The 18,133-nt window shown below is 42.4% G+C and overlaps 1 protein-coding gene across 1 annotated transcript in view; it reads right to left on the reverse strand.

The window, feature by feature from the left end:
* The window catches only part of DSCAM (DS cell adhesion molecule), a 760,400-nt gene that overhangs the window by 31,343 nt on the left and 710,924 nt on the right, over positions 1-18,133 (reverse strand). The window contains exons 27-28 of the mRNA XM_064380165.1: positions 17,880-18,056; positions 5,897-5,927 (exon numbers count right to left, since the gene is read on the reverse strand). Of these exons, the coding sequence (XP_064236235.1) occupies positions 5,897-5,927; positions 17,880-18,056 (208 nt within the window). The remainder of the gene's footprint in view (positions 1-5,896; positions 5,928-17,879; positions 18,057-18,133) is intronic.

Here is an 18,133-nt window from a genome sequence, read left to right on the forward strand (position 1 = left end):
TCATCAATTCAGTTCAATCGTTGTTAACACTGGTTTTGAGAACGATTTTTGGAGCCTAGTTCACTCGATGATGGTGTGCCTCTGTGTTACTTTTAATGGAGACCAAAAGAGGGGTACTCATGCTACATTTTAAATGCCTTCCCCTCTATCAGAGCCATTCACCCCCAGTCCCAGGGCTCTGCCTCCACAGATCCTTCCTTGTCAATGAGGACCCATCCACTCTTGAACCCAGTTGTGGACAGAACCTTAATAATCCCAAAGCAAAGTTCACTCAAGTACCCCCTTAGATGTTTGCCTGATGAGATCCATGTATACGCCTCATGTGAGTAAAAACAAAATTACCACATGAAAAAGACAGCTTCTGAAAGATGCAACATTCCTACTTAGGACTTGATCTTGAACCAGATTTTTGCTCTGCGGATGAGGAACTGGGTTACGTATCTGCATCATGCTAATTACGCAGAGCCCAAATTCAAACGTTTTGTCCTGATTTTTCACATGGTCTCTATGTTCTTTCAAATTACTTACTTAGCTAACTTCTCATGTTTTAATGTGTTTTTTGTTTTTAAAAGAGAGGAATGTAAAAATTTAAATAATCCTATAAAATGAAGAGCATCTTGGTTACTTAGGGGGCTGCATTTATGGCATGCTTTGATAAGCTGTATTTCCACAAAAGCATACGGGGAACTACTCCTCTGTGAATATCCAAAAGATCTGGTTAGAAACCTCACTAGGGACTTGAGCTTGTCCTTGCACCAAAAATAGAAGTGTGAGCTAGTTCCTTCTGCTCATGATGAATAGTTATGAGGCAGTCAGCGGCTGCGCTATTAAATAGCGATGAACACCAAGTGCAGGCTATACTTAAACAACAATAAAGGGTCTGCTATCAGACTGACACAGGAAGCAGGCTAAACAACGGCTGTGAACCACCGCCACTGGCTGGCACCAAGATTTAGAACACGATTAAACCCTGCGAACCAGGACAACCAAGGCTGGAAGTAAATTCTTCCTCCTCGGAAGACTATAAGAAAATGGCCCAACAAGACTGGAGATTCAGAAGCTAATTATTTTGTTGTTATTTTTTTTTTTTTTTGGAGACAGGGTTTTGCTCTGTCGCCCAGGCTGGAGTGCAATGGTGCAATCACGGCTCACTGCAGTTACTTCTTGCTCTAACTTCTGGCCTCAAGACAATCGGCCCCTCAGCCTCCCAAAGTGCTGGAATTACAGGTGTGAGCCGCTGCGCCTGACCTGACTCATGGTTCTTTCTCTTTGCACTTGGATGTTCCCTTTGTTTAAAACACACTTTCCCTGCTAACCCACAAATCTGCATGGCTGGCTCCCTCCCTTCTTGCAAGGCTGGACTCAGATGCCATCTTTCCAGAGGAGCCAGGCTGGCCCTGCGATGGGGATGCCTCACGGGTCCTCTCCCCATTCTCTGTTTAATTTCGTCTCCTTGGCATTTATGACACTCTAGCATATATTTAGTGGATTTATCTTATCCATTTTCTGCCTCTTCCACTGGAAAATATGCACCACCGGGGGTTTCTTCATCTGTTCTGTTTCCTGTGTCTTCCTAGAACTTAGAACAGTGTATGACCAAAGTAGGTGTTCAATAAATGTCTGTTAAGTAAATCTTCACATTGATTTATTCTGGGGACGCAATGTGAGCTGAATGAGATGTCCCCCAAGACTTTGTTTTGAGGCAATAATATCCTTCTCATTCTAAAAGAGTTACTGGATTCCAACTAAGTTATTTTATTACTTAATATTTGCAGTCATTTCGACAATCTATTGTGATATTTATATTTATTACTCTGTGTTTTGTGAGCCTCAAAAATGATAATGATTGGTCATTAGAATGGCAGCAAACCTTAAAATGATTTGAACAAACTTCATTTGCAACCTGGGAAAAGAGTCCAAATGTTTTCACTGTGGATGCAAAAATTGCATCTTTTTTTGTACGGCACAGGATCATGCTAAATATATTAGTTATTATTGAGCTATCATCTTCAACCATCCATTTATTTGCCATCTGGTTGATTAAAACGAGGAGAGGAGGAGAGCAGAGTGGGGTTCACAGAGCAGAGAATATCCCAGCTTAGCCAATCAATTATTTGCAGTCACTGACACCCTCCAAAGTCTTAATAGCCTGTCATCCTCCCAAATATGACATTCCTTAAATGTACAATGACTATGTGACTGTTAGGAGCATAGCTCATTATAACACTAAGGTAGAGGTTTGTTTATTATGTGCACAAAAATATGAACATCAAAAAAGCCAACCTAATTTGACCATTCCATTGGAACCTTTTTCTGCTTACACCCACTCACCCACAAATACTGATTTCTGGACCTTAAACATTATATATGTTAGCTCTCTACAGTATACAGATTAGCTCTTTAGAGCAAACATCTCTTAGAAGGCTTTTTTTTTTTTTTAACAAAAATAATCTTGCATAAACATATAAAAGGACAATCTTTCTATCTGGGTGTGAGGGATGCAGTCTCTCTTCCCCAGGGTGATGTGTGCAGGTGAAAAAGGTGGATATCTAGGAGCATGAAGCCCAGTGATGAGTGATGCTGCCATGACAGGGATCCCTGGGAACCCAGGCTGAGTAGGTAGGTTCAGCTGTCTAATCTGCCTTCCTGGCCTGGCCTTCAGATAATCTCCCTGAAATACACAGATACTTCTTGGTAGAAAATGGTTGAAAAATAAATGTTACATCCACCTCGAACACAGAACATGGAGTGATAAAGCTAGAAACAATGTTGATTTTTTTAAATTTTATTCTATTTTTTTAGGTAAGGAAATCAAGTCATAAAGTGGTAAAATGACCTGCTAAGATCTGAAAAACAGCCTATGGCCACAGGAGGCCTAGAACATAGACTTGTGGTTCATATTCTCTCTGATTCTCACTGCACCAGGCTGCCAGCTCCTCCGATTTCCAGAGAAATCAGCAGTACAGACCAGGTGCAGCTGTTCAGTATCCTTCTCTCTGCCAATGGACATGATTGTTCTGGACCTCCTGGGCCACAGCCAAATATGGTTGATCCTAAATTGACCAGTTAGGTAACAAGATCTTTGCTTGGCCCACTCACCTGCCAAACTTAGATTGAACCAACCTTTCATGGTTAAAGCTTTGCTTTAATTCTAAATTAATCCCATACAAATCCACCTATTTGAGGAGTTTGAAAATTCTCTTCCTTTTTAATCACTTTGACCCTTTGAAGGAAAACCACTATAACTATCATTAGTGGTTGTGATTACGGGTTTTACTGTTCCTAATTCATGCTGGCAACTGGCAATGGGCAGAACATAATTAATTCCTCCTCTTCTCAACAGGTGGTCTTGAACCACAGCAACTGCCCTGTTGATAAAGGATGCTTGCTAACGTCTTGCTCAGAGGCTAGTGAGAAGGAGTAGGAATGTACCCTAGACTGTCAGGAGAAGTGAAAAAAGCAAATCATTCTAATCGAACAAATGTTGAACATGTCAGTTTCACTTATTCAGCCCTCAGTTTCACAGCCTCTGGGAAAAGTATGATTTACAGTTTGCAAGTAGATAGGGGGCCAGGCAAGGTGGTGCAGAGCACAGTTAAGAGGAGAAGCTCTCTGTGGGGCTGCAAGAGCCCTGCTCAGTGTACAGACTGGTGCAGCAGGCCAGGTGTGGGGTGGGGGTTGGGGCTGCTGTGGTGAGCAAAAGTTGCGCCATTCTAAAGGGACACTGTGCCTACCTCTGGCACCATTATCACTTCAGCGGTGCCCAGTATGGCCAGAGCATTTTCAAGAAAAATCAGAAAGTCAAATTTTATGTGAAATCTCCTCATTTTAAATGCCATCAACTAATTCATATTTTTAAAGTCTACCTTTGACAGTTTCTTTTATTAGGTAGATCAGTGCTTACAAGTGACTCTGACTTCTTTGTTTTCCATATGTTTTATCAGATCTGTTCAACACAAGTGCATGTGTGTCTGGATGTGTTCCCTGTGACCCATAAAGGTCACACAAACACAGAGTACGGACTGAAGGCATCTCGTGCAATTTCTGTAGTCTTCTCATGGACATGTAAGTAGGTACCCTTTATGAAGGAGATACTGTACAGGCCATTTGCATCTTTGCTTTTCCTCTGAGCTCCAGATTTCTGCTACCAGTTGTCTGCTTGACACTTTCTCTGGATGCCTAAAAATAATCCCAAGTTCAACATGACCCAAATAGGTCTTTTCATTCCCATCAGCACCTCTTCCCAACCTACCTTCCAAAAAAATCAAAAGTTCATACCCTGCCTCTATCTTCCTAATCTTGGCAGATGGCACCAGCATTCTTCAGATCACTCACACCAAATGTATTTTAGAGTTATCCTTCCACGGTGGCTCATGCCTGTAATCCCAGCACTTTGGGAACTGAGGCGGGTGAATCACCTGAGGTCAGGAGTTTGACACTAGCCTGGCCAACATGGTGAAACCCTGTTTCTATTAAAAATATAAAAATTAGCTGGGCATGGTGGCGGGCACCTGTAATCCCAGCTCCTAGGAGGCTGAGGCAAGAGAATCGCTAGAACCCAGGAGGCAGAGGTTGCAGTGAGCTGAGACTGCACCATTGCACTCCAACCTGGGTGACAAGAACAAAACTCCATCTCAAAAAAAAAAGTTATCCTTCATATTATTGTTTTATCTATGATTCACATTGTTTTAAAATACAGTATGGCCAAACAAAATGTCTGTAGGATGGAATCTGTGTGCCAATGACATTCTACTTCTGCCTTCAGTCTTCAAAGACACTGGTGATATGGGACATGGGAAGTTTTTAAATAACAAAAAGGTACTAATTTTATATGTATAGATGGAGGAGGAAGTCACAGCCAACTGTGTTGGTGATGGGAGAGGGAAGAGGTACTAGACCCACCCTCTTTCTCTCCCACGTAAATCATCCTAAACTGGCAATCCTGAGTTCACCATCGGAGTCCTTGACATTTTTCTTACTTATTTCCTAGACTCTGATTTTCCTTTTTCACTTTTCATTTAATCATTGCAGTATGAAAGGCCTAAAATGCAAATATCAGGGTGAGGTAACACATCAGGCAATTAATCCATATGTGTAAATACTTCATGTCAGAGCGTTCTGGTTTTTACAGAGTAAAAAGGTTGGACAGCGTAAGAAAACTGTACATTTGAAGAGGGGGTCTGGGTGGAAAATAGAGTTTGGGGACATGGAAGCAACACACTTGTCACAGCTTTGCCTATCACAAGCCTGTGGACGTGTGAAAGGAAAGCTGGGAAGGATGCATTTCTGTCTTCCACAGTCGTGAATGTTCTCTTAGTTACTCAGTAACCACTCTTTATTCCTCCCCTCCACAGTTATCAGTGGGGCAACTACCGTGCTGGCTACTCCTAACACGAGGATGAACTACGAAGGCTGTGACGTCCAGGGCCAGAATAGACAGTGGTAAGAGGAGCTGATGGGTGCTCTGGTGGAGGGCACTGATAGAGACCCAGAGCCTTCAAAGAGCGTGGGGCACAGCACATTCCTTTTGTGCTTTTAAGTTGGATGACTCTGTTAGAAAGAAGGCTTGACCTCATGAGTAGTAAATTTAGCTGAAGGCAAAACTAAAGCTACTTCCTTTTTCTGTGCTTCTGTTCCCAGGCTAATGATGGTTGTGTCCAGCCAACAAGACAATGCCCTGTGGCGTGTTTACAGATCCATCATTTTCAGCTACATCTCCAGCTAGGTGTTACATGGATATTTTGGAATGTATAGGAAATTATATTCTTTTCTAAAAAGAAAAGACATTATCAATATTATCAATTTCAGACTGCCATTATTAAAAAAAAAGAAATCAAGGCAAGTTGGAAATTGTTCTTTCAAACATGGTATCTGGGGTGCTGGGTCTTGTTCTTACCTCATGAGCATTTCAGCTAAACTCTTTGCATCTGGGGAAAGAAAGTTAATATTAGTACATAGTAAATAACTCATTAACATTCACTTAGGCATTTATGACAAATACTCTACAGTCAGATGACAACAGTCATTTTTAAATGCAATCATACACCCAGATCACTACTAATGACCTAGAGTTTTATGGCGTCCTATTCCTTCTAAGTGGGACTTTAAAAACATATTTTAATTACAAAAAGATCATTATAACTATCCTATGATTATAACATTCTCAGACATCTACTAAATGTTTAATTCCAACCTATAGTCACTTCTAGGAAATCCAATTTTATTTTCAGTAGCCAGAAAATTAACATTTTGAGAGTATATCATTTATGTTATACAAACCCATGCTTTTTGTTATCAAAATATCAGAAGTAAGTGGCATTATTATAGAGCTCTGAGTTTCTCGGGTTGACCAAAGAATTGTATAAATGAAATATCAATGTTTCTGGAAATGTAGGTGTTTATTTCAAATTCAGAAATTAAAAAAAAACAACAACAACTTTTTTTTTCTCTGAGGACATTGTTTACCAAGACCTGGTTACCATTCCTGACAGAAGGAATCCTGACTAAAAGTGTAGAAAAATAAAATCCCTTTTTTTGGTGGTGTTATTTTGAAATTCACATTTCCCTTAAAATATAATTTATTCTTTTAACACGTTTTGTCTTGGCGAAAATGAATGTTTCCTTACTTAGAGCACAAAAACCTTCTTTTTGTTTTTATTTCACTGCTCTCTAAAAAGTCTTGATGCTAAGTATACTGTTCAATGAACAGAACTTTCCGGAAATGGACTCAGCTGACTGTGCAACCAGCTCTGCAGTGAAAGAATATGTATGTGGGAACATTGCCATCTCATGCCTTTGGGGGCTGACATTTAAATATAGTCAGTTTTGGCATGGGGGGCAGCGTGCTATTTCTGAAAGACATGGACAGTCACAGAATGACCACGTAGAGGCTGCCCCCGCCATGAGCCAAGCTTAGTTCCTTAAGTCGGCCAGTCCCAATGGTAACCCCAAGATGGGGCCTGGTTTTGTGCACAGATGGGTTCAGTCTAGAAAACGAAACACGGCCCATCTACTCCACCCACACAGCCAAGAAAAGAAAGCAAAATAGCACTGGATTTCCCAGTTCATGTCTTTATATTTATCTCCAAAGACACAGTAAAAATAATGAATTTCCTCTTTTCCTGAATGATTTAACACTTACAAAGTATGTCTTTCTATCTTTCTATCTATCTCTATATATAATGTGCTTATATATACTTCATGTGTGTATATATATACACGCGTGCGCGTGCACACACACACACACACACATATATATGTATACACACACACACACATATGTATGATGCCAGAAGCTTGGAATTAATCAGCTCCATGTAACTACCAGGCAGTGGCTGGTACAATACTCTAAAAAGAGGGAAACAAATTCAAGGAGTAAACATCCCACTTCAGTTCACACTTGGAAGAGTTCTCAGACGCAATTGTCTTCAGAACGAACTGCTTCCCTCACTCTGCCCACCACAATAATTTCTCCTTTTCTATTCCCGGTCAGTCACCACAGCTCTCTCCTACGAGCTGTTCATGGTAATGTACTAAGGAATTGCAGAGTCCAGCAGGGAGAACAGAGCTCCCTGCAATGACTGCCATGCTGAAAGCAGACCTCCCTCGGCTGCCACGCGCAGGCATCCGCCGGGAGTTCTAAGCTCTTCCACAGGTCTAGATGCCCAAAGCTATTTGGGTCAACTCTTCCCTAAACCTAACACTGACCCACCTTAAAGGAGCAGCACGGAAGGTGGTTCTCTGTGCTGATGAGGGCAATTGCAGAGAGGTCCCTTTGAAGGTTTCAAAGCACAGGTGTGACACAGTAAGATGGATTCCAGGTCTTCACCCTTCCTGCAGTATGGATATCAGTGTTGGGCACACCAGCAATAAGGATGCTGATGTGGGATGTGGGGCGCTTTGACATGAACGGGCAGTGTGCTCCATGCAGAGAATTCACATGCATTGGAATTATGAGCCCATTCAGGAAGTAATGAGTAGGCCAGTTTAACGGGACAGAGATGCTGCCAGGGCGGTGGCCTGGTGCATGGGGGCTAGCCTAGACATTAAGGAGCTAAGGAGATGTGACTTAGTATTACTGACCTGAAAGCTTCTATCTGGTTTAAGGGGAGAGAGGAAAAAGGGGGTGAGTGGTGGATGGGTGTGGGTGCTGTGAACTAGCATCCACCAGGCAATCCAGAAAGCTCTGAATGGGGAGGCGGGGACCTGGGACTTGTTGAAAGCTTCTTAGTCCTTAGTCCAAGTGAGAGGCTCTGAGCATTGGAGAAGAGAGCAGGGGTTGAGTAGGTAACATAACGTCAAGACAGAGGAAACCTGTAAGAATCAGAGTCCTACCAGGTGTACAGCGGGGTGGGGAGGAGTTGCAGGGAGTCCAGGAAGAGGGCAGGATTTGGGATATGCAGAGCTGGATATAGTAACATGAGTAACAGGAATGGTTTGCAACAACACGAAAGCAACAATTTGGGGAGGAACTTGTCTAGTTTCAAAGTTGGCGGACAGTAGGTGAGGCTGTCCAGAGGCAAATGTGGAATCAAGTTTGGGAAAGATGCTGGGGCTGAGATGAGGGTCTGGGTGTTTTTCATACTCCCATAGCAGGAGTGCAAAAAGAAGATAGCAAAATCTCATCTGGGACCCACTTTTTAGGGGTGAGAAGAGAGTCTGAGACAAGCCAAGAAAAAATTTTAAAGTTCCAGAATCACAGAACCTTAAGAGCAATAAAGACTTTTCAGATTCAGCCTCCTAATGAAGGTTGGAATCCCTTCCACAATGTCTTACACACACGTGCACATATTCTCTGTCTGCATGGACCCAGAGCTGGAGCCACTACCACTCCAGAGCTGGGGTCAGTGCTCCCACTGCACACCGAGTGCCCTTCCCTTCCTCCCAGTACTCTCCTGCCATTCAGGTCTGCAGGGCTCTCCCACCCAGCATGTCCCCAGGGGACCTTTGTTTTTTCCTCTTCTCAGTCCTAACCTCACTTACAGTCAGCATCCTTATTGCTGGTGTGCCCAGCACTGAAACCCACACTGCAGGAAGGGTGAAGCCCTGGAATCCATCTTACCATGTCACACCTGTGCTTTGAAACCTTCAAAGGGACCTCTCTGCAATAGCCCTTATCAGCACAGAGAACCACCTTCTGTGCTGGTCCAAGTTGTCTTACGGCTCTGCTGCCTCTCCCTTGTGACCTCCAACCTCTCTCTGAGTTTCCCGCACTTGCCACTTTCTGCAGAGAGCCCGAGACTTTGCCGGTGCAAAGCCCTCTGTGGTCCCCACCACCCCATGTAGATGCGACTTGCTCTGTGCACCCTCCCAGGCCCAGTAGGCAGGGTTGAAGCTTTGGTTCCTCTGGCATCCCTGGACCTCTGCCTTCCATCTGACACAGCCCTTCCCAGCTTATACTGTGCCTACCTGTTTTCAGGTTGTCTTTCTCTTAGCCCCTTTGGGTACAGTCCTGTCCCTGATCCACAGTGAAGCTACACAAAGATTTCCTGGGGAGACATTTAATTGTGAGAAACATCTTCCTTTTCTTGTGTAGAAATTCCCTAATGTAAGTTCAACCTGAAGCCATTCAGATATTTCCACGTAGCTGCATATCCCTTGCTTGGCCTCAGCTTTCTCGTTTCTGGGTTACATTCTCTAATTTTCTCAACCACTCCTCCTACGGAATGATTTCTAGGTAATTCCCTACTTGGGACTCTCTTCTTTGAAAGACCTGTGATTTTTTTATTTCTTTATTAAATGGGGCCGAGCAAGATGCAGGTAATTCTTGATCTTCTAGCACATAGGGAGAGCCCAGTGCTCATCATAGGTGGTGTTGCAATTGGATTTTTTACAACTTCTATAGAAGACTTCACAGTTATGCCTATTAAACTGTTCTCTTCTTGGTTCCAGCCTTTCAAAAGCTCTTCAGATGTGGATTCGTCCCTCTCATCCATTAGCTTCCCCACCAGGATGTGTGTGACCTCCAGGATTGGATCAGCCTGCCCATGCTTTCAGCTACAGCCTGGTGTTCCCTTATCAATCAGCCCTGTCAAAGCACAAACGGAGTTTGCCCAGACCCCTGGTGGTCCATGCCATTCCCTGATTGCTCACAAAAAGTCCTTTCTGTAACCTCAACTAACTTATTTCAGTCAGTGATGTCCAGAATTAATCTATTGTTTTTGAAAATGGGTCCAGGTTATAGATGCTTTTTGACTTACTATCACCTCCTAGTGAACTCATCATGAACTGAAAATATAATTAAGTCAAAAATGCACTCAATATGCCTGACCTACCAAACGTCAGGGCTTAGCCCAGCCTATCTTCAACATGCTCCGAACGCTCACCCTAGCCTACGTTGGGCAAAACTACCTAACACAAAGCTTATTTTATAATAAGGTGTTGAGTATCTCATGTAAAAGTATTGAATCACATATCACCAACCCAGGAAAAGATCAAAATTCAAAATACAGTTTCTACTGAATGCATATCACTTTTGTACCATTGCAAAGTCAAAAACTCCTAAGTTGAACTATAGTAAGTCAGGGACCATCTGCACAATCATTTTCTAATACCTCTAATTTGCACTTGATTGTTCAAAGGTTTTCCAGAAAAATCTTGGAGTCATGCTGGAAAAATTTCATTCAGAACCCTAAAATGTTATCCTTCAGAATCATGGGACTGGAACCCCATGGCATCTTCCCTAACTTTTTCAGTGGTGGTGGAGACACTTCCCTCTAGTGAAACAGCAAGGATTTCTTGTGTCTGCATTAGGCTGCTTGCACTTTGGAACTTGTGTAATAGTTCTTTGCAAACATTGTCTGCAAAAAGCAACATCCCCACCTCCACATAATGGCGAATACAGAGTATGTTTTGAAAAAAATAAATCATTTTAAACTCTCAGGACTTTGATTATTTTCATCAGCATCCTGAGTTTTATCTCTCTCTTCTTTTTCTTTCTCTCTCTTTTCCCTCCCTCCTCCCTCCCTCCCTTCCTTCCTTAATTCCTTCCTCCCTTCCTCCCTTTTCTTTCCTTCTTCCTTTTCTTCCTTCCTTCACTCCCTCCCACCTTCCCCCTTCCCTTCTTTCTTTCCCTCTCTCCCTGTCTCTCTCCCTCTCTTTCTTTCTTTCTTTTTTTCCCCTTCCCCTCCCTTCCTTCCTTCCTTCCTTCTTATAATTACTGGTCCACATTTTCTGATTCAAATAGCACTTCTCCTGGTACACATCAAGCAAAGCAGATGCTGAGCTGCTCTCCTGTCTACCTGCCATCTGTTAATATGAGAACATCGTTCATAGCCGTGTTCTTCTTGCCCAAACACAGTTAAACAGCCCTTGCATTGCCTGTCACATTTTTTCCCCACACATTTCAGATCAATCTGAGATTTAGACTTTGCGACATCTTTTCTAAAGGCCCTTGCTACTCCCACGCATCCATCCTTGGCTCTGGGCTCCTCCCTTATCTGTTGGGTTGGGAATTAATGGAGAACTGATACCAGGATAGTTTAGTGATATTAAAATGTGGAAGGAAGGAATTTCAAGAGACAACATTTGCTAACACTGTGAATGCTGCAAAAAGGGCTAAAAAATTATGGCTGAAAGCATAATCTGGAGATCAGAGAAGAGTTGGTCATTTGTCTTCAGGAGAACAATTACATTTGAGTGTTGAGTGGAAGGGGACTGTGAGAATTTGGGAGTAAGTGGTAGTTAGTGTGGCTAAGGACAGAATACGCGCAAGTATCCAGTGCCGAAAAGAATTAGAGAGGCCGTAGGTTGAAGATATGCAAGCTAGAAAGAATATGTGTGTGTCTCTCTCTCTATATATAATGTGTATATTTAAAATATAATTAGGGGAAGGCTGAATGATAGTGAATATTGAGGCAAAAAATCAATAGACCAAGTAATTTTGATAGGCAAACATAAAATTATATAGTAGCTATTGATACTGTGTTAATACATCTTCTGAGTTCACGTATAATTGATAAACCTTTAGTGCTTCCTTAATATTGATGAGACAGCCTGTTTCTTACTTGAATATTCAAAATACTACAGAAGTTTCATGGCAAGAGGAGTGGGGTAGGGAGAGTGATCTGAACTCCCTTCTAGCTCTGCCTGGACTCATATGTGATTCTGGATGATTCTATAGCTGGCCTTCAATTTTCCTGTCAGAAAATGGGGCATCATAGTGGGCAGTTCACACTCAACCGTTTTTCAGGGCTATTGAGAGGCTAAGGCAGATGGTGCAAGTGAAGTGACATAGAAAAGAAAGAGGAGCGAAACAATGGGAAACATTAGTAGTCCGTGGATGAGTACATGGTTAGATCGAGTTTTGGGAAATGGCACCTCCAGTTGGATGAGGAGCCTCCCAGCTTGGTCTTGCCCAGCTCCTGTGTTCTGTTTGTGGACCACTGCTTGCATCCTGGGGATGTGCCTGGCATGAAGGTGCATGTCAAGGAGGCAGAGCATGCCACAACATGGCAGGGGAGAGTGCACACCACGGCCCTAGGCACTGCAGCTGTGCAAAGCTTGAGAGGCTGAATTGCCTCATATTTTGCACACCCAAATGCTTCTTTAAAACAGAGAAATCTCATTTATAGCCATGTTGCTATGTTTTCCTGTCTGAAGTTCTAGTTATGTAAAATGGAAAATGGTTTGGTTAATACCTCCACTGGACAGTCACTTGCAGATGCACAAAAAAACATTTCAAGGGTGGCAGATTTGACCTTATGTTACCATCCATCAAAAGCTTTTATTTGCAGCCTCTCCCTCAACAGTCCCTGCCTTTCTGTGGAATTGAAATAGTCTCATAAAGTAGCTATTTTTGCAAGGGCTATAAATCTGCATTTATGTTTTTACAAGATCCCAAATAGGACTTCCAGTCATCAGCATGCTCAGATGAAAGCTAATTTGAAAACTGTGGCAGACATATATTTAAAAAAGAAGGCCATATATACTGGTAATCTGAGAAAACTTCATGCACAGACATAGACAAAATAGAACACCCAGGCAAAGCAGAGCTCCAGGGCCCGGCTAAGACCCACAAGCCCCTCCTGACTGCCCACTCCCTGGCCCCCCTCCACTGGCAGTACTTGACTCGCCCTCACCCCAATGCTCTTCTGCTTCCCACTCTCAGATGCAAGAGAGCTTTTTCTATTTAGTTTTGCCATAACAAGTTTGATGTTTTAGAATAATAATTTCATTAGGAAACCAAGGCAGAAAGAAAGAGAGAGAGGGGGTGGGGGAGAGATAAGGAGAGAGAGAAAAAAGGAGAAAGGGAAAGGAAGGAAGGAAGGAAGAGAGGAGGGAAGGAGGGAGGGAGGGGAAGGGGAAGAGGAAAGAAAGAAGAAGAAAGAAAGAAGACAGAAAGAGAAAGAGAAAGAGAAAGAAAGAGGAAGGAAGAAAGAGAAGAAGAAAGAAAGAAAGAAAAAAGAAAGAAAGAAGGAAAGAGAGAGAGGAGGAGAGATAAGGAGAGAGAAAAAGGAGAAAGAAAGGGAAAGGGAGGAAGGAAGAAGGGAGGGAGGGAGGGGAAGGGAAGGGGAAGAAGAAAGAAAGAAAGACAGAAAGAGAAAGAGAGAGAGGAAGAAAGGAAGAAAAGAAGGAAGAAAAAGAAAAGGAAAGAAAGAAAGAAGGAAAGAGAAAGAAGAAAAGACAAGGCACAGAACTAAAGGTTTCAGAGTACAGGCTTCTAATGCCATCTGAACCACAGTTTGGGCACTTACTAGCTTGGCAATGAAAGGGTGCATGTGTGCTACTTATTCATTAACAATGTGGGCTTCCCATATTTGGGGGGGCTTTATGCATTAGTGCGGGGGCATCTTAATTTACTTTGAGTCTATCTCAAGTCTAAGTGTCACTGGGCTCCTAGATGCACACTCCTGCTTTACATTAGTAAAGTTCAAATTACCTTTTGAACTTCAGGCTTCAGGCTCATTTGCAGACCAGATAAATGTCCTGTTAGAACTCAGAAAATAACAATGAATCCCCATAACCTACCCCTTAATCTGCCTGCATAGCACCATGAACCCAGATCCTCTCTGGGAACGGGCTTCTGAAATTGATCAGTTTTGTAACAATCCATTTCAAAGCATGCTTAAAATAATCAACACATTTCCATTGAAACGAAGCAAGACATTTTGCCACAGAAGCATGGTCAAATGTTCATGGTCCAACCTGCAGGACTTCAAATAAGCTAAAGATAAAAATCAGTGGGACATCACTGATTTAGCTTATTTGAAGTCCTGCAGGCTGACCCACGCTAACTGGTGCCAACAGAAGCTTGTGCCTTCTTGCATAAATGCATGCCAAAGGAGGAGGCTTTTAGAAATCCTGTAGTTGATTACTTGACATGGGATCCCAGCTGAGGCTGCTGGGATATCAGGCCCAACCAGTGGCTCACTCTATACCCTTCCACTCCAAAGGATCTGGAAGTTGAAGAAAAACCAGGGCACCATTAAAAGCAAAATGCAGCTTCTGAACTCCTGGGTAGGGTTATAGATTTTAAAAAAAATGTGGGCACTTGCAGGCAATTTAGAGTTTAGGAGGTCGCTAAGCTCTAAAATTAGTAAAGCACTCAGGAAGAGAGAATATAGGTTGGCTACACTGCTAGAGTCCCATTTTCTTTTTTCTTTCTAAAATTTTACGTCAAGTAACATATTATATTCATCTAACTAGGTTACTTGTCTATACAGTGAAACATACTCAGCTTATAAACATTTTTATAGTTTCTAGCAATTGAAAAATGTGATCAATTTCAACCATATGAAATTGATCTCACATAATCACTCTAAAAACATCCATTGGGGATCCCTGTAATATTTCTCTATAACTCAAATCTCCTTATTTCCATTTTTAATCCTGATAGATGATTACTCAGGCAAAATGTTGACATGTTACTAGAAAGGTTGTCCTTACTTTGGACAATTAAAATATTCTGTAGCATCTGTAAATATATTTAAACTTATTTTCCCACAGGTACCTGAGTCTGTACCTTATGTGGGTTCGCTCGTAATTGGGTGATTTCACAATGCACTTTGGATATTCAATAGATAGGCACCTATTCCTTTAAACTCTGTGGCTGCATTTTCCCTTCATGAGTGAGTTGAAAATACTTTGTATCATTACTGAACATGTCAGGACCCTGCAGGGCTAAAAAACAAAGATCTTTCTGGGGCAAGGACGTTTCATGGATTCCCCTTTACGACCCTCACCTCTGAGTCTGTCCTTTTATGGCAGTGCTTTGTACAGTTATGGAGATGGGTCTGCCCCTGGCAAGCCTTGACCCACTGCCACTACAATGTCACCTTTTATAGTTCTCAGAGTCTTAGAAATCTTTTCTTTTTCTAGGACCTAGCAAACTCTTGTGATCAAACAGAAATGGTCACCAAGCAAATGTTACCACTAGTTTAAAAAATGGTTCCATCTTGCACCTGGCAGATAATCTACAGTGGTTTGTCGAATTGAATTTATCGCAGTATGTCCACATTAAAACTTGCCATTCCAAAGTGGCATGGAATTGAGTACCCAATTCTTGGCATCCTGACTGCCTTCTTGTCAGATTTTAGAAGCCATTATTAACCATGTACAAAATGCAGAACTGCAGATAACTTTGTGCTACTGCAAGCTACTTTTCTGAAATCCTTTGCTCCTTGACATCTCTGAGGAATACTTCCTCTTTGCCCCGGCCCTTATTTTCTTCCTATTGGAACTTTTGCTTTGGATTTATCATTTCCCCAGAACAAAGAAAACAAAACTGTTTCTGGGGAATAGAAGGCCATCCCCCTGAGGTGATGTACTGCTTTCTTTACCAAGCCCAACTGCAAAACACTAGTGTCTAGAAGTCGAGACGCCAACAATAAAAATGCCAGCCCCAGGATGTTTTCTGGAGATAGCGCTTGTGCAGCAATAATTAAGTTACAAGGAACGACTAAGAATACAAATATAGGATGTATGGGTCATCATTTCAACCCAAAGGCCTCGGTAAGAGTCCACAGCACGTTTAACTGGAAGTGCTCTCAGTGACAAGGAAAAGCACATTGGGGTGCTCAGATTCAAAGGTGAATAGGAAAAATAAAACAAGAGCTGGGAAGTATGGATAGCAATAGGAGCCAGGAAAAAGAGAATTTAGCGGAGGGTGTAGACTGATGAGAAGCATTGCCTAGATACTGAACTCTTGTGATTAAATGGAAATCATTAATAAGAAACATTTGCTGTTGGTTTTAAGAAACATCATAGAGACAACATGTAGCCTTCTAAATGCAAGTAGTTAGACATAGTTGTCTAATGGTAACAAGGACAGACACCCTGTCCTAAAGTCCAGGCCACTGTGAACAAGGGTTATGAAAATATCCTTTTTGTATTTTAGTGATGAACACTCATGAGTTGAATGGAATTCAACACGGTCCACATTATATGGAACTTCTCACCATAATAGGCTGTGTTCTACGCTGGTAGTTCTATTTTACTTAGCACTGAAGTAACCTCCCTTTTCCTCTCCACTTGGGATTAATCCGTCCTTCGTTTTCAATTATGTAGGCTTTCTTTGAAGCCCTATTTCTGCATTCATGACATGTTTTGTTCTTTTACTGCTAGCGGCTTATGGGCCCACCTCCTACCCTAAACCTGGAGTTCGGAAAGCTCTTTCTTTCCATCTTTGTATATTAAGCACCTAGCATTTACTCAAGTAATGGTTGCAAAATTAAAAGGTAATTGGTTAGCACGAATGAGAAAGAACATTTCAAGGAGACTGATGGTTTACCTGAATTATTGGGCTGCAGGAGATTTTCATGGAAGGATTTTTAATTGTACAGATGAAGTACAATGTACTTCAGAATTGTAATTTGTTGGCAGAGCAAAAGCCAATTGATAGTAAAAGGTACTAGAATTCCATAAAAAGGGGTGCTTTGGATAAGTGAAGACAGGTGAAAATATTACCGTGTTCTCTGCTTTAACTGGATTATGGTTAAATTAAGTATTTACAGAAGAGGTCAATGTTTCCTAAATATATTAGCAAAGTTTGGGATATGTTTTGGGGAGACAGCGCTTCTAGATTTGTTTTATGAACGTAACTTTGAAGCATACGTAGGATGCTGCATAGCAGTAGCCCACACTGCACTGATACTAAAATGAAAAGACCTTGTAATACACTTTACTGAAAAGGTGGCTTGGTTGAACACCCTCACTGGTAAAGGGCAAAGGACCTCAGAACACTTCTGCACAGTTTCGCATTTGAAATAACTCCTCGTCCTCACATTGCAGAGCAAGGGCAAGTAAGGGCTCTTGGCCAGAAGCTGAGAACAGCCTCATCGCACAGAATGACACGGAGCCGGACATGATAATCATGGTGTCTGTTCACAATGGTGCTCATCTGGCCTGGCTTCCCCAGCCTTCATTATGTTTTTGCTTCATTAGAGTGAAACTCTTGTACCGGGCTTCAGTTCCCATTTCTAATTTGGGATGGCATGTGTTGTCTGCCTCATAACGCTTTACCAGTACCCAAAGCCCTCAATTTCCACTTCCAATCAGTCAAATAATTCTCATTCCCAGAGCAAATCTGATAGATCTTTTCATAGAAAGCTCTAATTGGTGGCTTTACTGGACCCACTGAAAATTAAAGAGACTAGAGTTAAAAAATTAATTTTCCTTGCCTACCGACAGCTGGGATTTAGGGGACAAGCAGGAGGTTGGCTCTCACCTGATTTCTGACCGAGATAGGAACATTCTTATTGCTCTTCCCTGAGGCTCTGCAGTCTCGCTGCAGGAATATCAGAGAACCAGGAAGTGGGGGAACCTGGGTCAGAGAGGGAAGAATCACTCCCGCTTGGGGTTTGTTCTCCAGCTGGCCTCTCTCCAGGTGGCTGCAGAGCAGCAGGGGACACACAGGGGTGGACAGCCGGGCCTGGACCTACCTCGCAGCCTCTTCAGCCTCTGCTCCCGCCGCCTCCTCCGCACAACCAGCAGGAGCACGAACAGCAGCAAAACTCCCACCAGGATACAGGAGATGGTCACCAGCATCTTGAGCCCCTCGTTGGTCGTCAGCCCTTCTTCACTTTGGACAACTGACTTAATGAGTGGAGGAATTGTACCTGAAAGCAGGGCCACGGTGTTAGATGGCTATTAATGAAGACGGCATGGCGGAGCTTTTAGGGATGACAGGTTATAA

Source organism: Aotus nancymaae, unplaced genomic scaffold (genome assembly GCF_030222135.1).
Source record: "Aotus nancymaae isolate 86718 unplaced genomic scaffold, 86718_ANA_hifiasm-v0.15.2.pri h1tg000022l_1, whole genome shotgun sequence".
In the NCBI taxonomy this organism is placed as follows: Eukaryota; Metazoa; Chordata; class Mammalia; order Primates; family Aotidae; genus Aotus; species Aotus nancymaae.